Raw genomic sequence first — 15,480 nt, forward strand, 5'->3', positions numbered from 1 at the left:
GAAAATTGTGATTTTTTTGAAGTTTTGATGAGGTGACCGGTCGACCGGGATGACCGGTCGGCCGGGAATCACGTTAGATAGTTGGCCACACCGGCCACCCAATACACAACACATCCATCGCTTCCACAGATATTTCTTGCCACGTGGACATTTCGTCCTAAATCCAAAGATCCTCCAGGAGGATCACGTCAATCTGAGCAAAGATGGCTCCCAATCTTGCTGCCTCTGAACTAGAGTTCTTTCACGATATGATCTTGAGTAATAGACTAACTCCTTCTCAGATTGCTAAAGCTGCTGGCTGCCATCCGAGCACTATTACTAGGCATATTAACAACATGGCCTTATTTGGGAGTCTGAATGCCCCTCATATGAAGTGTGGTCGCCCACGCCGCCTCACACCTGAAATGATCAAAGCTCTTCTTGACTACCTGATAAAAAAGCCCTGCTAGTATCTTAAGGAATCCAGCTATCTTCTTGTATGACAAATTTGAGGTCGACGTTCCGCTATGTAACATCAGCCGTGCTCTGAAACGTGAAGGCTGGTCGAAAAAGGCAGCGAAACAAAAAGCCAAAGAGCGCAACGCAGATTTACGAGACGCAACATGGACATCTCGCCTCATGTGCGTTTCCGGTGAAGTCTGAGATCAAAGAGATCCTTTGGCAGAGTGGGCATATCACCTCAAGTTCGAGGAGACTCGGATAAGATGCTGTATAGGTATGGAGTTTCTCTTCCACTTTTGCGTCATAGGCCGCTCGCTCGCTCGGAGTCAGGTCGCTCTTGTACCAGAAAACGTCATAAAAGCGTACGGGAGCCAAACGATCCAGCTCGTTCATCTCGAGCACTGCGGGACTCTGCACTCGACGGCATGTCCGCCATCATCCGGACCCTGGCGATACAGTCGCATGTTGGCCTCTGTGAGCATTGATCTCCGTGTCTGTGGTTGGCTGAAATGCTGGAAGAATTTCGCCCAACCTTGCGCTTAGAGGCGAAATGTAGTCAGTACAGGGCGCCGCTGCAGCACTACCAGTTGGGCTCCTACTTCGTCCACTGGTCGGTGGCGAAGGCGATACCACTAGACGGCCTGGCTTAGTACCTCTTCAGCTACACGCCCATGATTACCTGGGGGAAATTCACGTATAATTCTGTCACCGATTTCTCTAATGGTTGGACAGGGTCCCTTGCGCTCTACGCGTAACAGCGCCATCTGCACCACGGCAGCGATTGCATGCGCATAGCAAGTTGCGGAACTGCCCTGGTCTGTTGGGTTGTTGCAAGTAATAACATGCTTATCCTGGATAAACTCATCCAGCCGTAGTCGGCCTATAATGTCCAACAGCGCGTCCGTGGGTCTAGGATGCGCTGATACCAGCAGTGAGCAGAATTCTGCAGCTGCGGTCTCAGTACAGACGCAGACATACAAGGCAACTTCCCCAGAGCACGGAATTTGCCAGCCCAACGACATCAACACCAGAATGGGGTGTTTACTGGCAGATACCTTGGATGCTATATTGAAGAGAGTACGCTGACCCTTATCCCAAGAGTAGGCTGGTTTATCGTATATGCGTCGTTGAGCAACGTTGTGATCGCTTGTCAGGTACACACTTGCCACAACGACACCCTCCGAATGCAGCTCAGTAGCGATCTCGCCAGGATCACCGTCTGTGGCGTGGCCATCTGACATTAGCACGAGAACTCGCTGGTCACAGTCGGAGTTCGCACGGAAAGCAGGTAATGACCGGTTTAAACCTCCAGTCTAGTTCCATGGTTGTAGTGTTGTGCATACTGTATCACCTTCCGGTCAAAGTGCCGACAACCCACTCGTGAACAAGATACATGCTTGCGAGCCTGAACTGTTGTTGGTGGAAACTCTTAAGCCGAGGAAATATAACGCGGACTAATTGAGACGGATCCCACAACCTCGCGAAATGGCCCAAATAGGAAACTTTTATAACGTGGATAAGCTATATATATCTTCCTGTGCCCTTGTGACGATCATTACGTAAAATGACTCCACTACAAAATTAGCCTTTTAGGGGCATATGGCCAATCTATTCCCCTTAGGGGTAAGCTACCTTCCTCCTTGGGCCAAATTGCGAACCCAGACGAAGTGGGCGGCTACTCTCTTTACAAAGCAGGGAAGGTGACTCACGATCATCTCCTTCGAACCCACAGTTTCTTTTGTCGGGGGTTATAAAAGATCATATTTTCAGAGCTCGAAGTTCTTTATCTTGATATAAGTTTTCAAGCCGGCCCTATCCCAATAGCTTTCTACACCGATTGAACATTCTTTCCAGACGTCTTTTGTCTTTCAAATCATGGCCTTTAACCGTATCGCTGTCTATGGTCACCGTGGATTTGTTGGCTCTCGAGTTGTTGCTGCTCTAATTGCCTCGGGAGCTCCAATCACTGTTTTGCATCGTACTAGCTCGGATACTTCCAATCTCCCCGAACATGTGAGAAAGATTGAAGTCGACGTTCTTGATGAAGACGCTTTGGTTGGTGCCTTGCAAGATATAGACATTGTGATGTCAGTCAGACCTACTGCGTATCTGTACCTTTTCAAATCTATGCTAATTGATTTCTCAGCTCTCTTGTTGGAGACGAGGGTACCGACAGACAGTATGGCTTTGTGAAAGCCATCCCTAGGACTAATGTCCAGCTTTTCTGCCCTTCGGATTTCTGTCTGCGATATTGTGAGCAGGGAATGCGCATGCCCTGTATGAAGGCAAAAGCGAAAGTCGAAAAGGCTTCTAAGGATGCTGGGATTCCAACCTCCGTCATCCACGTAGGAAATTTCGCTGAATTCACCTTAAGTACACTGTCAGTCATCAACCAACCACTCGGGATGTTTATCCGTAACTGATTTTCACAAATTATAGGGCAGTGGGTATTGATTTGCAGAATAACACATTGGTCTACACCGGCAACTCTGCTAGCGAAAAAGTCACTATGTGGTGCGTAACATTTTACCCAGAGACTCTTTCTCATCTAAATAATCCCTTTGGTCTGATTAAACTAATTCCTTGTAGCACCAAGGACTACGTAGCAGCTGCGTACGTCGACATATTTACCACCAGACCTATACGCACTATACAGAACCGGACCATCACCTTGTCAGAGCTTGCACCAACAGGCATGGAAATTGCTGCGATCATGAAAGAGAAGAACGGCAGAGACCCCTCTATTGCGACACGAAGCTTAGAAGAAGTCAATCGAACGATTGAGGATTGTATCAGCAGGGAGAGTAATCTCGCTGTCCCGGCCTATTGCCGCAAGATCTGGGGAACGGGAGAAATGATGAAGATGCTTCCCGATGATTTATGGGAAGTTAAGGACTACAGGAAAGCAAGTTTAGAGGACCTTGTCATAGGAGGAAGATTGGAAAGTTATAGAGTCATACCCGATCATGTGTTAGAGTACCTAAAAAGGATGCTCTGAGACATGTAGTCTTCCGCACGACCCCAGATGGGTTCTGGGGGACCCCATTGGGGTTACGCACTTAACAAACAAGCCAAGTCCCTGGGACTGCATAAATTATGCATCTAGGTTTTCTTTCGTCGAAGATTATTATTGGTCCAAAAGTAATCAATTCTGCAATAGCGCTCATACATATCGTTCTCCCTGATTCTTCGCTTTCTCCCTGAACCTCTGAGCTGGGTGGTGTTCTCTGGTAGTGCCACCGTAGTTTTTTCTTTTTATCAAATGGCGGCGTCCGTTTGCAGTCTCTAAATGCAGTTGAACGCTCCGAGGCGTTCGTCAGTCTTCGGGGCGCGAGTGGGTTCATCGAGTCTTCAGGTCCTCGTGCAGCTTCCTTTGCATGTTCGTCCACCATCTCGTTTCCACTGATTCCTTGGTGCGCCGGGATCCATTTGAGCTCGGTTCGGATGCTGTCTGCCAATTGACGAATAAGATTCAAGCACCCCGCTAGGTAGACTTGGCCGGAGGGCATGTGTGGTCGACGAGGGCTTGTAGTATGAAGCCTACTGCAGACGCATACCAATAGAAAATTGCGAGAAGCTATGCAGGTCCGCTCCACCTTAAAGTCAGTGCGTAGGGGTATCGGCTGTCACATGTTCGCCTGCTTGAAGCCACTTTGATGCATTTTCGGGACCTTTCCTTATTGATGTGTACTCGTTCTCCATGTGTGAATGCTTCCCAGCACTGTAATGGAGTAGGAGAGAAGACTTCTGATTCAATTTCAGAGCTGGGGATCGTGCCCCTCCGTTCTGTTCGAGAAAACATGCACTAAGCATCAGTTCTTTTTACTAGACAAGTACGATAGGTAAGAAGATAACGTACTGTGTTTTCAAGGCACGGCATTTGCAAGCAGGCGTCAAAAAAAAAAAAAAAAACGAGCCTGTGGACGGTTCTTTCGGATTCGTTCCAGGGTGGGAGTGTTATTTCGAAATTGGGCGCGCTACGCAGAATGAAGTCAATATCACTGGGCCAGCTCAGTGTGCAAGTGCGAACCACAGCGCAAACGCCGCTGCCTCTTGCTTGTGGATAATTTGCCGATGCTCCCACAGCTGATTATTTTTTGCTCTTCCTCTTCCGGCTGTCAGCATAAGAAGACGCGTGTCTAAGACATGAGATGGATACTACAATGGACTATAACTCCCGGGAACGGAGCAGCGGGTATAGAATTGGCTGCGATTCTGGTTTAAGCACAGCCTATTTCCCTCAGCGTGGACATTCTTTCCTACCAGCGATCGGACTAAGGAGAGGTGTGTATTATAGCTGCCGAAATGCCGTTTGTTTCATTAATACTCTTTATCTTTCGCAAAGACTGTAAAGCTATCTAGTTACAGATAATGAGTACTCCCGACATTAACCTGATAAGAGAGATAGGATGGCATCGAGCAAGAAACAGATTCTACCGATCTTGCTATATCTACTCAAAGAGCTACAGGAAATCGTACAACAGGCAATTGATGACCTTTTACTGTGTGATGCAAACTTGACCATATCTTAACATGCTCTTAGCTCCTCGGAAAGGATTCATGCTCTGACCTGGGGTATTATGATCAAACTTCAAGAGGACCTAGAGCATCTCGCTAATCGCGAGTCGGAAGCAATAGAGGCCTGAAAGGAACTCTGAAAAGCTTCCTAGGCATTTACTGTAGAAATCATTGTATCTATCTAAATTTTGAAACTGGCCTTATATCCTTTATCTCAGTTATTGTTTGTCACGGACCTTGACCAGCCTCCGAAGATCTTCCTTCGTGATACCCTATGACCTAACTACCCGATCGGGACTAGCTTCAGAGCTATCCACACATATTGTGATCAGCTCCTGAATAGCTTCACAACCTAGCTTAGTTTCTTCGTTGAATGCATATCCTACATTTTCGCGATTTCTTATCGCTAGCGTAGCCGTTCGTCACAGTTATTTAAAATGTTCAGATCTCTAGCCTTCGAATTGTTCTCAGAATGTTATCTACAGGTTATAATCAAGAATAGTATTTGTAAATTGTATATTTATCGCATAGATATTGAGGTCCTGTTTTGTGGCTGTATTCAAATCGATTTTCCAATCCTTATCTTCACTTGATGAGGACTGCGGTGGTTGAGACATGATGGTACAAGTATAGAGGAGTGTAACAAGGTATAAGGGATAGATAGAAGGGGAAAAAGGGAACAGTGTAGAGGTTAGTGAGAAAGAGAAAGTGCTAAAATTGGAATAACTGGTTGTTCTCTCTGACACGTCAGACCTATAGGATTTTCAGTTAACTTCTGAAACAAGATATTCAGATGCACAAAAGGAAAGGCAGGAGGGGGAACAGATAAGAAGTGAAGAAAATAAGAGAAAATAAGAAAAGTAAGGGATAGTGGTCAAAGATTGAGGTTTTTGGTGTTTTTGGACGTGTTTATAGACCTTCGGGCTCTATAAATGATGATTAGCAAGAGAGTGCGCCTCTAGGCGATAGTTATTTAACAGTTTGGGGACTGTTAAATGTCCGTTTAAACTTTGAATTGTTACAATCTTCTCCTTCAACTGATATAGGGCAATAGCTAGGCAATCATAGAAAACAGCTTTTTAGGGCTGTTGACTCAGTATTAAGCTTTATAATTACATATATTCTGATCTGTATGTCTACTGATCAGTGTCAGTTGACTTGGTTATTACCCTAAGCAGATATTCTATCGATTTAACAGAATGTAAGTATATGCTCGGTAGATAAAAGTGAAGTATCATTTCTTAACTACAATCTGTTTAGCCTTTTATAGTTCTACTTGTTTATACCTATGCATTCCTGATCCATTGGTATGTCATTTGGAATGGTAGGCCAAGTCTAGGCCAAGCAAGGTGCTGTGCGGTATGTGGATTAGGTCAGGATACTCTACCTCTCTGGTCTGGTTGACAATATTGTTCCAACAGTTACATAAATTATTATTAAATTGAAGTACTAACTATTGGAGGCTATGAATTGTCCCCTTGAGATTTATTACTATATACTTTAGCGCACCCTCCGCTTATAGTGAGATTCAACTAAAAAGTCCGCACATATCTGCTCAATAAAACATGGCCTAACAGCACTTCAATCTGGGCGGGAAAAAGACTATTTGGGTGTTTAGCTGTTTGCTCATGCGCTCGGCATGAATAAGCTCTACTAGCAAACTGTAACATTTTCATAAGATTCCATATTAGTGTCTTTCGCCTAGATTTCCAGATTAAATATATATGATTCATATATATGTAAAAAATAGTAAAGAAGTAGGATTCTAATACCTTTCTATATATTTTGAGCGAACTAGCGATGGCACGGTATACCCATAATACCCAAATACCAGTTATCTGGGAATCTTTGGACACTTGCAATCTATTATACCAAGAGAGATGTATCGTTCGTTCAGGCAGTAGGATCTAATGTTTGAACACAGTAGCTTTTGAGTATCGACAAACTGCTTCAATCGAGTTAACGCAACTTGAACTCGTACAAATAAGGCCACAGCATTTGAGGAAAAGATTAGTCTGTATTGCGAAACTTCTCATGTGCGATAATCATGCAAAGTCTGAATCAGTCACAAATCGCGTAGTCAATAATTTGCTTGTAAAAACATGTAAGTATAGTAGGCTCGAAGAATTTTATAATAAATCTAACCTGACACCTAGAAGCGATCTCCGCGAAGAACACTATTTCGCTCTTGTTTTCTTCGGATAGAGGTATAAAATTTTAATTCGGACAAGATTGTCTACTTTAAATTTGGAGATCTAAGTCTTCCGTTACAAGCATATGGGCAATTCATGAAACTTGGCGTAAGTGCAGGGCTGAGAGAATACTTTATACTGAGTATATCATTCATTACATATATCTTACAGGGATCAAATTTGGACGGATTTCATGGCTAAGTACTGCTGTTTGACATTTAATGATTCTAGGAAAGCCTAGACCATTATGCATCAAAATCTATATTTAGAGGCGCAGAAGACATTAAGTAGTTATATATTCTATGCCTCGTTGCTGCCTTCTTTAAGGGCACTATAAAATATGCTACCGAATTGGATTCCTGCGAAAATCAAGTCACTTTCCCTTTCCGCTTTAGGCCCGACTTGGCGCCGCTTTTTGCTCACTCAGCGGCCCGGAGTTGGAAAGTATGTAGATAGAAGTAAATGTTAAGGGTCTGTAAAGGTCAGATGCCGGGTAGTTATTTAAAACTATGCATTGTCACTGCCAAAAGCCGGAAAATAGGGTCATGTGATTTATTAGCGCGGCGGATGACCCCTACGAAGGTGCCATCCGACCTGTAACCTGACAAACAAGAGGTCAGGTCACCTGTATTCAGTTAACTGTATTACAGGTACATGTCCGGATGCCGCTCTGTCCAGGCTAAAAGCAGCACCCACGGATTACCCGTCTTGGCGAGGTTTCCGGGGCCGACGACGCCAGAAACGGCCGCTCCGGATGCCCTTTTTGGCCTCGACGGCACCCAAAAGCACATTCTGCATGTAGTTTGTTGGAGATAAGCAACGTGCGTGATATTCGAGAGAGGTGGATCGAGAGATCCCTATCTAGGAAGCCACTGTGGGCGGCGCTAGTCTACATATGGCAATGGAGGCGAAGGGCTTGGAGCACCTCCTCAACATAGTTGTGGTGGTAGGTTTTGACAGGCCGCAGCGTGATGGCACGGCCTTCTTCTAGCCGCCGTTGGCTCTGTGAAGCAAACCGAGCGGGTCACGAAAGCCGCAAGCTTCTAGGGCTGGAGAGGGGGAGGGAGCTGGGAAAGAAGGAATATTATATATTATTTTCTGAACTATGGTTAATTGACTTTGAGCTGTTAAAACAAATGAGAAGGAAAGTGGTCTAAACAGCGGTAGCATAGCTGTAAAGAGAGCAGTATTATTACGCGGCCTTTACGCCGTCCTTGTTGGTTTTGAGTCTGTAGGGCGACAAAGTTTGTTGCTGCTTGTGGCATTGATAAATATTCTCTCATATTGGCATATTGGCTGAAGACGATCATATGATTTCTCTCCTTGAGCTACAGGCTTCGTGGAAGTAGGGTTGACGGGCTCATCAGAGTACCAAGGAAAGGTGGGAATAGTAGAACTGGGATGGTTGATATAATGTCGGAAGTTTGGCTAGAAACTTGTTGAAGGGAGATTTTCCCCTCGGTTAAGAAAACAGGTTGGCCTGTCTCCTCAGGCCAGGCATTACTCCAAAATCTTTTATCTATTACATGAAATTTTTGCTTCAGTTCTAGGAAAATGATATTCACTTGAGTTACTGATTTTTTTGTGGGACTGAATGCAACTCCAGCCCAAGTTTTAGTAAGAAGGTATTGTTCGAAGGAATGGCAGGTTCTAGCCGAATAAACTTTCTGAATTTGCTGATCAACTAAGACTAGCTGCCTCGAATTGCAACATTCCTACCCATCGCCTAGCAGATGCATCCCGTGGTCATGGCAATGTTTCTACACGGTCAAGCAACGGACGAGGGATTGGTTTTGATTCCCGGTATGTAAAATTATATTTCATGCCACGAAATACCCCCCATGTCCTTCAAGAGAAATCGTGATATAGCAATAGGAAGCCAAACCTGTCCTTAAGCCGCCATAAAGAACTCCCAGGTGGCATCAGGAGCCAGCGAGCTTTCCACTCCAAGCGGCGCACCATCGTGTCCACCATCATAAGCAATAAACGAAACTGGCTCAGAGCAGCCATTAAAGTTTGTTCGTGTCGACCCGTGGCTCCCAGGCAAAGGCTTATCGATGTTCGCTGGCTGGCAGCCGTTATTCCCAACAAACTTATTCGCCAGCTCCACGCCCCCATCGAAAGGAAGCACGGGATCGTTAATACCATGGATCCCTAGATAGGCAATAGGATCATTGCCCCCTTCACACCCACTAATCACTCCACCGCTCAAGACACTCACTGCCTTGAACTCCTTCGCCCGCGAGCAAGCAAGGGAGTAGCTCATTCCACCACCCCAGGAGAAACCCGTCGCGAAGCGAGAGCTCTGGTCCACACAGAGCTCACCCTCAACTTGCTCCATGATGGCGTCGATGAATGCTACGTCTTCGCCGTTGGTATTGGCCCAGCCGGCATTCAGGCCATTAGGGGCTATAAAAATTGCACTGCCCTGTGCCCGGGCTTCGAGGCCATACCAGGGTTGGATGCTTTCGCCGTAGACGACGTTGTTCATATTGCCGCCGCGCCAGTGGAGCCCGAAAATGAGGTGGTATGGTTTGTTTGCATCGTAGCCGTCGGGGATTTTGAGGGTGTACTCGCGGCCGTTTATCTGGTGGACGCCATTGGCAAGAGTAGGGTTCTTGCCGCAGCCCGGAGAATTCGCGCCGTGGACGGAGGTGAGGGCACTGAGGGCCACAAGAGTATGGAGGAAGATGGATTGAACCATTATCATTAAATGATTGACAGATAGGAGTCTTTGCTAAGCTGCAGAGTGATAAGGAATTGAATGGACGGCTGAACTAGCAACCCAGTGATGAAGGGCTTCTGTTTATAGGTCCATGGCTTAACCGCGAGGTTGTTCCTCATGGAGATCCCTTCCCATGCAAGAACGGAGCTCTGGATAATAGTACGTTGCAAAAGATGTCTCGTCTCCATTCCTTCGCCCCGTGCAAGCATGCAAATCTCCCCACCGGCAGAACTAGGTTGAATCTATAGCCTATTCGTCGCCTTCATCCGGTGAACCCTGTATAGGAAACGCAACGACGTTTGGGGCTGTTGCAGGACGATAACGTAGGGTTACAGAAATTGCCAAGAGATGAGGGGGCCAATGAAACCCTTGGGAATAGGGTCAAAGCATCGTAGAGAGGAGTAGTACTGGGCTATCATGTGGAAAGCATTTCGTCGAGATTTGTAGCTATCGTCACGGTTGGTCTTCCTTCGTAGAAACTAGGGATGGATGAAGGACTTTGAATCAGGCTAAATTCTCGTCCCCGTTGATTCACGCTGGATAGTCTCCGTGATGGGTTGCATCGGAGATTAATTAGGACCTTCCGATCTGCATGGGCTGCCAATCGATGTCCATCCAAACAAGCTGGATTGACATGCCAAGATCCCATCGGCAATGGAGCGTCATTTTCACTGCCGAACACGGCGGTTGGTCCCCTATGGAACTCGCTAGCAGTAAGCCTCTATGGTATGAAGTGGTTGCCATTGACTCTGGTTTGGTTCGATAGAAACTAGTATATGCTTTGTGGGCCTTGTCAGGAGTAAACTAGCCGGACAACACCTGGCCGCCTATTCGGACTACTGATTACCTAGTTAGGAAGGCAGTCTGAAGAAGAAATAGCAAGACCTATAGTAATTTGTCCCCCAAATATCTTCTTTCTATGTAAAGTCTAATGTTAATTTCTCATTTGCTTAGAGTTTTTAGGGATTTAGGGATTTTGGGTCATTAGGTATAGGGTTAATCTTCTTTTTCAATATTTGTGATTAGGGTGATGTAGGTTTAGATAGAAGACTAGAGAACAGGTAGAGAGGGTGTGTAATAGAGTAATGGGCTCTGTTAGGCTTGTAGAACCGCCTCCCAACCTAGGTAGTGAGTTGTCTGGATAGATGGCCAGGTGCTGTCCGGGTACGGAGTAGATTACTCCACCTTCTCCACCTTAGTAAGGAATGTCTAAGGTGCCACGGCTCAAGCCGACGTTCTCTGAAGTCTGGGCCCTGAGCGAACGGGCCCTGGCATCTTACCGTAACCAGCTAGACGAAGGTTTTATTGACGGTCTATATTTAGAGGCGTAACTCCTAGTGTTTTAAATCATCACCTGTATCCCCACAATCATTAGCCCTCTGAAGGTTGACCTTGCATTAGTATTAAATCCTTCCTCGAGTGACATGCGACGGAAACATCTGGTTGCCATAAGGCTTGCACTTCGATTCGTTTGTGACATAATGCCAAGCTTGCTATTTTAGACTGATTTCAGACGTTTTAGCTCTCATCCTGCTGCTTGCCGTGTCTCAAGAAGGAAAATGCGCAATATACCGATCCCTGTGGAGTCAATAATGCTAGTATAGTGTTGACCCTTCAGATTAGTGACATTTGAACTTTCAAGGCTTGGCATTGGCAGCCTTGGCAATATGAGAGATGGGCAAGAGCTACACAAAGGTTGACCTGCAGGCCTCAGTGGACTTGGCAGGTTTCGGATATAGAGATGATCAGTACAGCAAAATGTTAACACCTCACGGGCTACACTGAAATCTATATAAGGACGGATACGCCCGCTGACGAAAAGAGCTCAGCAGAGCCATTGCATCTCATATTCCCTTCCGTTCATTTCTCTTACAACATCCTCGCTGGGCTGGCCCTTCCCTTCATTCACAAGAACCTTCTTTATTTTATTCTTCACTATGAAGCCCACTCTTCTTGCCACCGCATTGATCGCGCCCTTGGTGTCGGCGCATTACTTCTTCGACACCCTCGTCATTGACGGCCAGGAGACCACTCCTAACCAATACGTTCGTTCCAACACTCGGCCGGAAAAATACAACCCTACCAAATGGAAAAACGCCCTCGACGATATGACCCCCGACATGCCAGACTTCCGCTGCAATAAGGGCTCCTTCACCTTCGCTGGCCAGACCGGTACGGCGGAGGTCAAGGCTGGGTCGAAGCTTGCAATGAAGCTCGGCGTGGGGGCTACAATGAAACACCCTGGCCCTGGTCTTGTGTACATGTCTAAAGCGCCCGGCTCGGCCAACCAGTATGAGGGCGATGGCGACTGGTTCAAGATCCATGAGGAGGCCATTTGCGACCAGAGCAAGGACATCAAAACTGATGCCTGGTGTACTTGGGACAAGGACCGTATCGAGTTCACAATTCCTGCAGATCTGCCGGACGGGGATTATCTTATTCGGCCGGAGCATATCGGTATGTCTTCTCTACCATTCTTGGAAGAAAGAGCAAGTACACTGACTTCCCTTAAAGGTGTGCACGGAGCACATGATGGACAGGCTGAATTCTACTACGAGTAAGCTATCTTTCTCACATTTGTTTAGGATTGATTACTGACAGAATTTCCAGATGCGCTCAAGTCAAGATTACAGGCGGTGGTAATGGAACCCCGGGACCTACAATTAAGTTCCCAGGTGGTTACAAAAAGGATGATCCCTCGTTCAACTTCAGTGTCTGGGGAGGCATGAAGGATTATCCAATTCCTGGTCCGGCCATCTGGACTGGTGGTCCAGGCTCTAATGCCGCTTCTAACGTGATCAATGTGACTGATACGGATGGTTCTTCCTACTATCCAGAGGAGGCGAACACGTGCGGAAGCATCCTCCACCGCCGTGAGCACGCTCGTCATTTTCACCACTGAAGCGATGGCCTTTGGGAATGAAAAAGAAACCGTGTTAGCAGTGCTTGAGAGACTGCTTTTGCGATATTGAGCAGGAGTTAGAAGCACTCGGGTCACTTTGGCGGCTTGCGCTAGTTGTGGGATTGATTATGTTGGGACATAGTGCCTTTTTTTTATACTGGTTGTGAGCTATTAATTACAAGTGATTGTTATCAGTATATCGAGAATATCTCTTTCCGTGTGCCAGGCACAGGCAGCTGGGCAGTGTCATGTCGGATGTTGTTCCTAACCCTAATCTACCTAGTTATTGCCATAGTTAACAGGTTGTTTTATTAAGATTATTCAAGAACAGGAACTGGTATATCGGGGTTGGCTGTCTCACCAACGATGCCATTTATGATGCAGCCATATGAAATTCTGAATTATTCATGATTAGCATTAAACATACGGCTATCCTCATGAAAAACTCATACGTCGCAAATTGAAATCCCTAGCTCAGGGTGATGTCATTTCGAGCAGCGTTTCCGATCAGTTCCCAGGTATTTAGGAAAGAAAAGCCGAAAAGGATAATTGATGTTCGGTGTCACGGACTGTGACCAGCCTCCGATGAGCTTCGTGATACACTGACTTAACTACCCGATCAGGACTAGCTTCACAACCTAGCCTAGTTTCGTAGAATGCATCCCCTACATTCTCGCGATTCCTTATCGCCTGCGTAGCCGTTTGTTACAGTACTTCTATAAAGAATACTAATAATCTTATATAATAAATAATAAATATTAGTAGTCGATCTTTGACGCATTAGTAATGATGAAGTAACCGTGCACAATAATGAACCTGATTCTATAATACGATCCAATAGCACGAGTAAAGAATCCCATAACTACATCCGAGGCGATGCTTTCAGCTTTACCACGAAGCGAATTCAACAGTACCTAACACAAAAAACAAGTCAACACGCACCGCAAATATAAGAGTTAAACAAAAACACAATGAATAGGTAAGCAAACACGCAGAACAGTCAGGTTAGGTTGTGACAAAAACAGGTCTAGTAAATCGGGGGCCAGAGGGTTTTTGCCCACCAAAGCTTAGACATGTCTCCGCCCACAAATTTAAACCTCTGGCAGCATATTAGCAACAAATGAACGAACATCGGCTCTCAGCCCTTCCCAGTTAGACACCACAGGGCTCCTCATCTGGGCAGTACCGATTCCAAAAGTGATTGCTCGGCGCTGAACTCGATGATATTTTGTAATGCTGTCCAAAAAGGCTCTCATTGTAGACCTGATTTCTTCCGCCGCCGAATGTAAATTTTCCTCACATTCTTGGCGATGCCGGTTTCTCCAAGCTGAACAGGGTCGGTAAACCGTCTCAAGAATGCTGCGAAGAACTTGGTCATACTCTGAGCGGGCTCCCAAGTTTTCTTCGTATAATATTTTCATGGGATGGAATGCTTGTACAACACGAATACGGTGTTCATCCACAGACATAGATGCTACTTCCTGACGGCGAGCACCGTCGACTGAGGAGCATAATGACAGAGCAAGTGGGTTGTCGACAATACCCCAACGACCATGTGACCCCCTGGTTGCACATTGACATGAGATAATCACTGGTGGCTTGAAATGGCGAAGGAAGTTGATAGTAAGGTTAAACACTTCATTCGTCACACGTTGTTTTTCTTGGGCTCCCATGGCATCCATTCTTGTGTTCGTCAGCAAAGGAAAAACATCGATAATAATGATATCGCGCAATGTTAAGCCCAAAGGCTCCAGAGTCCGCTGCAGCCAGCTCAACGTAGGTGATTCTCGGATCATATCATTCCATGGAAGATTGTCCCACTCGCTTGGATTGAGCAATAGGATAGCTGGGAAGTTCAAGATGCCACAGAGCAAGCCTATGAAGTTGGATAAGCCTTCACCATCCCAACCGTTTCTTTTCCAGAGTTCTCGTGCAGGCTGAAAATACGGATCATCGGCTTCCAGTCGGGTTATTCTTTGATGGCTTTCCAGGTGTGGACGAAACTCATCCTGTATGAGGTCTTCGAGCTGACTATGTGGCGATACTTCGCTTAGAGAAAGCCATGACACGGCTTCTTCTAAAGTGCTATCTGCAAGTTGCTGGGTCTGTGTCATTGTGAAAGTCAAGAAAGAAATATTTGTTTGTGACTAGCAAGCGTTACGAAGAGGGACGACATGATTGTTTATAACCCTTTACTCTCAGTAACAAATAGACCGATAAGACGAATGCAGTACAACCTTATAGAACAAGACGTATTCAAACATTCCTTGTTAATCTCTCCTACTGGAAAGGGCATTATTCAGTAGAGGTCGATTCAGTGCTCCCGCATGCAGAAGTCGATAAATGAGCGCTTGCGGTCCATGCTAGTTCCGGCCTCCCGGTATCAGGTCATCGTGTCGTTTGCGGTCTCAAAATGCTTACGGCCCTAGGTAGAAGTTGCTGGAAGGCAAACGAAGCATTAAAAACTTTTAATATATTACAGAACAGGCATTTGTTCCCAAAGCCGCGCATTAAACATGGATGAATCTCCCCTCAGTCTTACCTCGTACCCCGTATCCCAATTCTGCGAATAACCAATCCAAAAAGCCAAAATGGAGAGCTCATGGCTAGGAGAATAAGCATGAGAAGTACATACACGCTAACATTGGCACCTGATGGTTCGCCAATAATCATCCTGCGTTGAGCCTTTCGATCTCGATCTT

The 15,480-nt window shown here is 45.9% G+C and overlaps 5 protein-coding genes across 5 annotated transcripts; 2 read left to right on the forward strand and 3 right to left on the reverse strand.

Moving 5' to 3' along the window:
- Positions 1-1,073: 1,073 nt before the first annotated feature.
- Positions 1,074-1,682, reverse strand: KD926_003473 (uncharacterized protein; the record flags this gene model as incomplete). The annotated part of the gene is made up of 1 exon (XM_053094827.1): positions 1,074-1,682. One exon carries the CDS (start codon positions 1,680-1,682, stop codon positions 1,074-1,076), a length of 609 nt encoding a protein of 202 aa, XP_052950428.1.
- A 634-nt stretch (positions 1,683-2,316) lies between these two features.
- Positions 2,317-3,439, forward strand: KD926_003474 (uncharacterized protein; the record flags this gene model as incomplete). The annotated part of the gene is made up of 4 exons (XM_053094828.1): positions 2,317-2,528; positions 2,588-2,821; positions 2,881-2,955; positions 3,031-3,439. The coding sequence occupies 4 exons, from the start codon at positions 2,317-2,319 to the stop codon at positions 3,437-3,439; spliced, it is 930 nt and encodes a 309-aa protein (XP_052950429.1).
- Positions 3,440-9,042: 5,603 nt separating this feature from the next.
- Positions 9,043-9,855, reverse strand: KD926_003475 (alpha/beta hydrolase family esterase; the record flags this gene model as incomplete). The annotated part of the gene is made up of 1 exon (XM_053094829.1): positions 9,043-9,855. The coding sequence occupies one exon, from the start codon at positions 9,853-9,855 to the stop codon at positions 9,043-9,045; it is 813 nt and encodes a 270-aa protein (XP_052950430.1).
- A 1,958-nt stretch (positions 9,856-11,813) lies between these two features.
- On the forward strand, positions 11,814-12,778 carry KD926_003476 (lytic polysaccharide monooxygenase auxiliary activity family 9 protein; the record flags this gene model as incomplete). Its single annotated transcript, XM_053094830.1, has 3 exons — positions 11,814-12,333; positions 12,391-12,433; positions 12,487-12,778. 3 exons carry the CDS (start codon positions 11,814-11,816, stop codon positions 12,776-12,778), a joined length of 855 nt encoding a protein of 284 aa, XP_052950431.1.
- A 1,091-nt stretch (positions 12,779-13,869) lies between these two features.
- Positions 13,870-14,892, reverse strand: KD926_003477 (uncharacterized protein; the record flags this gene model as incomplete). Its single annotated transcript, XM_053094831.1, has 1 exon — positions 13,870-14,892. One exon carries the CDS (start codon positions 14,890-14,892, stop codon positions 13,870-13,872), a length of 1,023 nt encoding a protein of 340 aa, XP_052950432.1.
- Positions 14,893-15,480: the final 588 nt, after the last annotated feature.

The sequence above is a fragment of the Aspergillus affinis genome, assembly GCF_023601865.1.
Source record: "Aspergillus affinis strain CMG 70 chromosome Unknown NODE_184_length_49026_cov_87_538377, whole genome shotgun sequence".
NCBI classification, from domain to species: domain Eukaryota; kingdom Fungi; phylum Ascomycota; class Eurotiomycetes; order Eurotiales; family Aspergillaceae; genus Aspergillus; species Aspergillus affinis.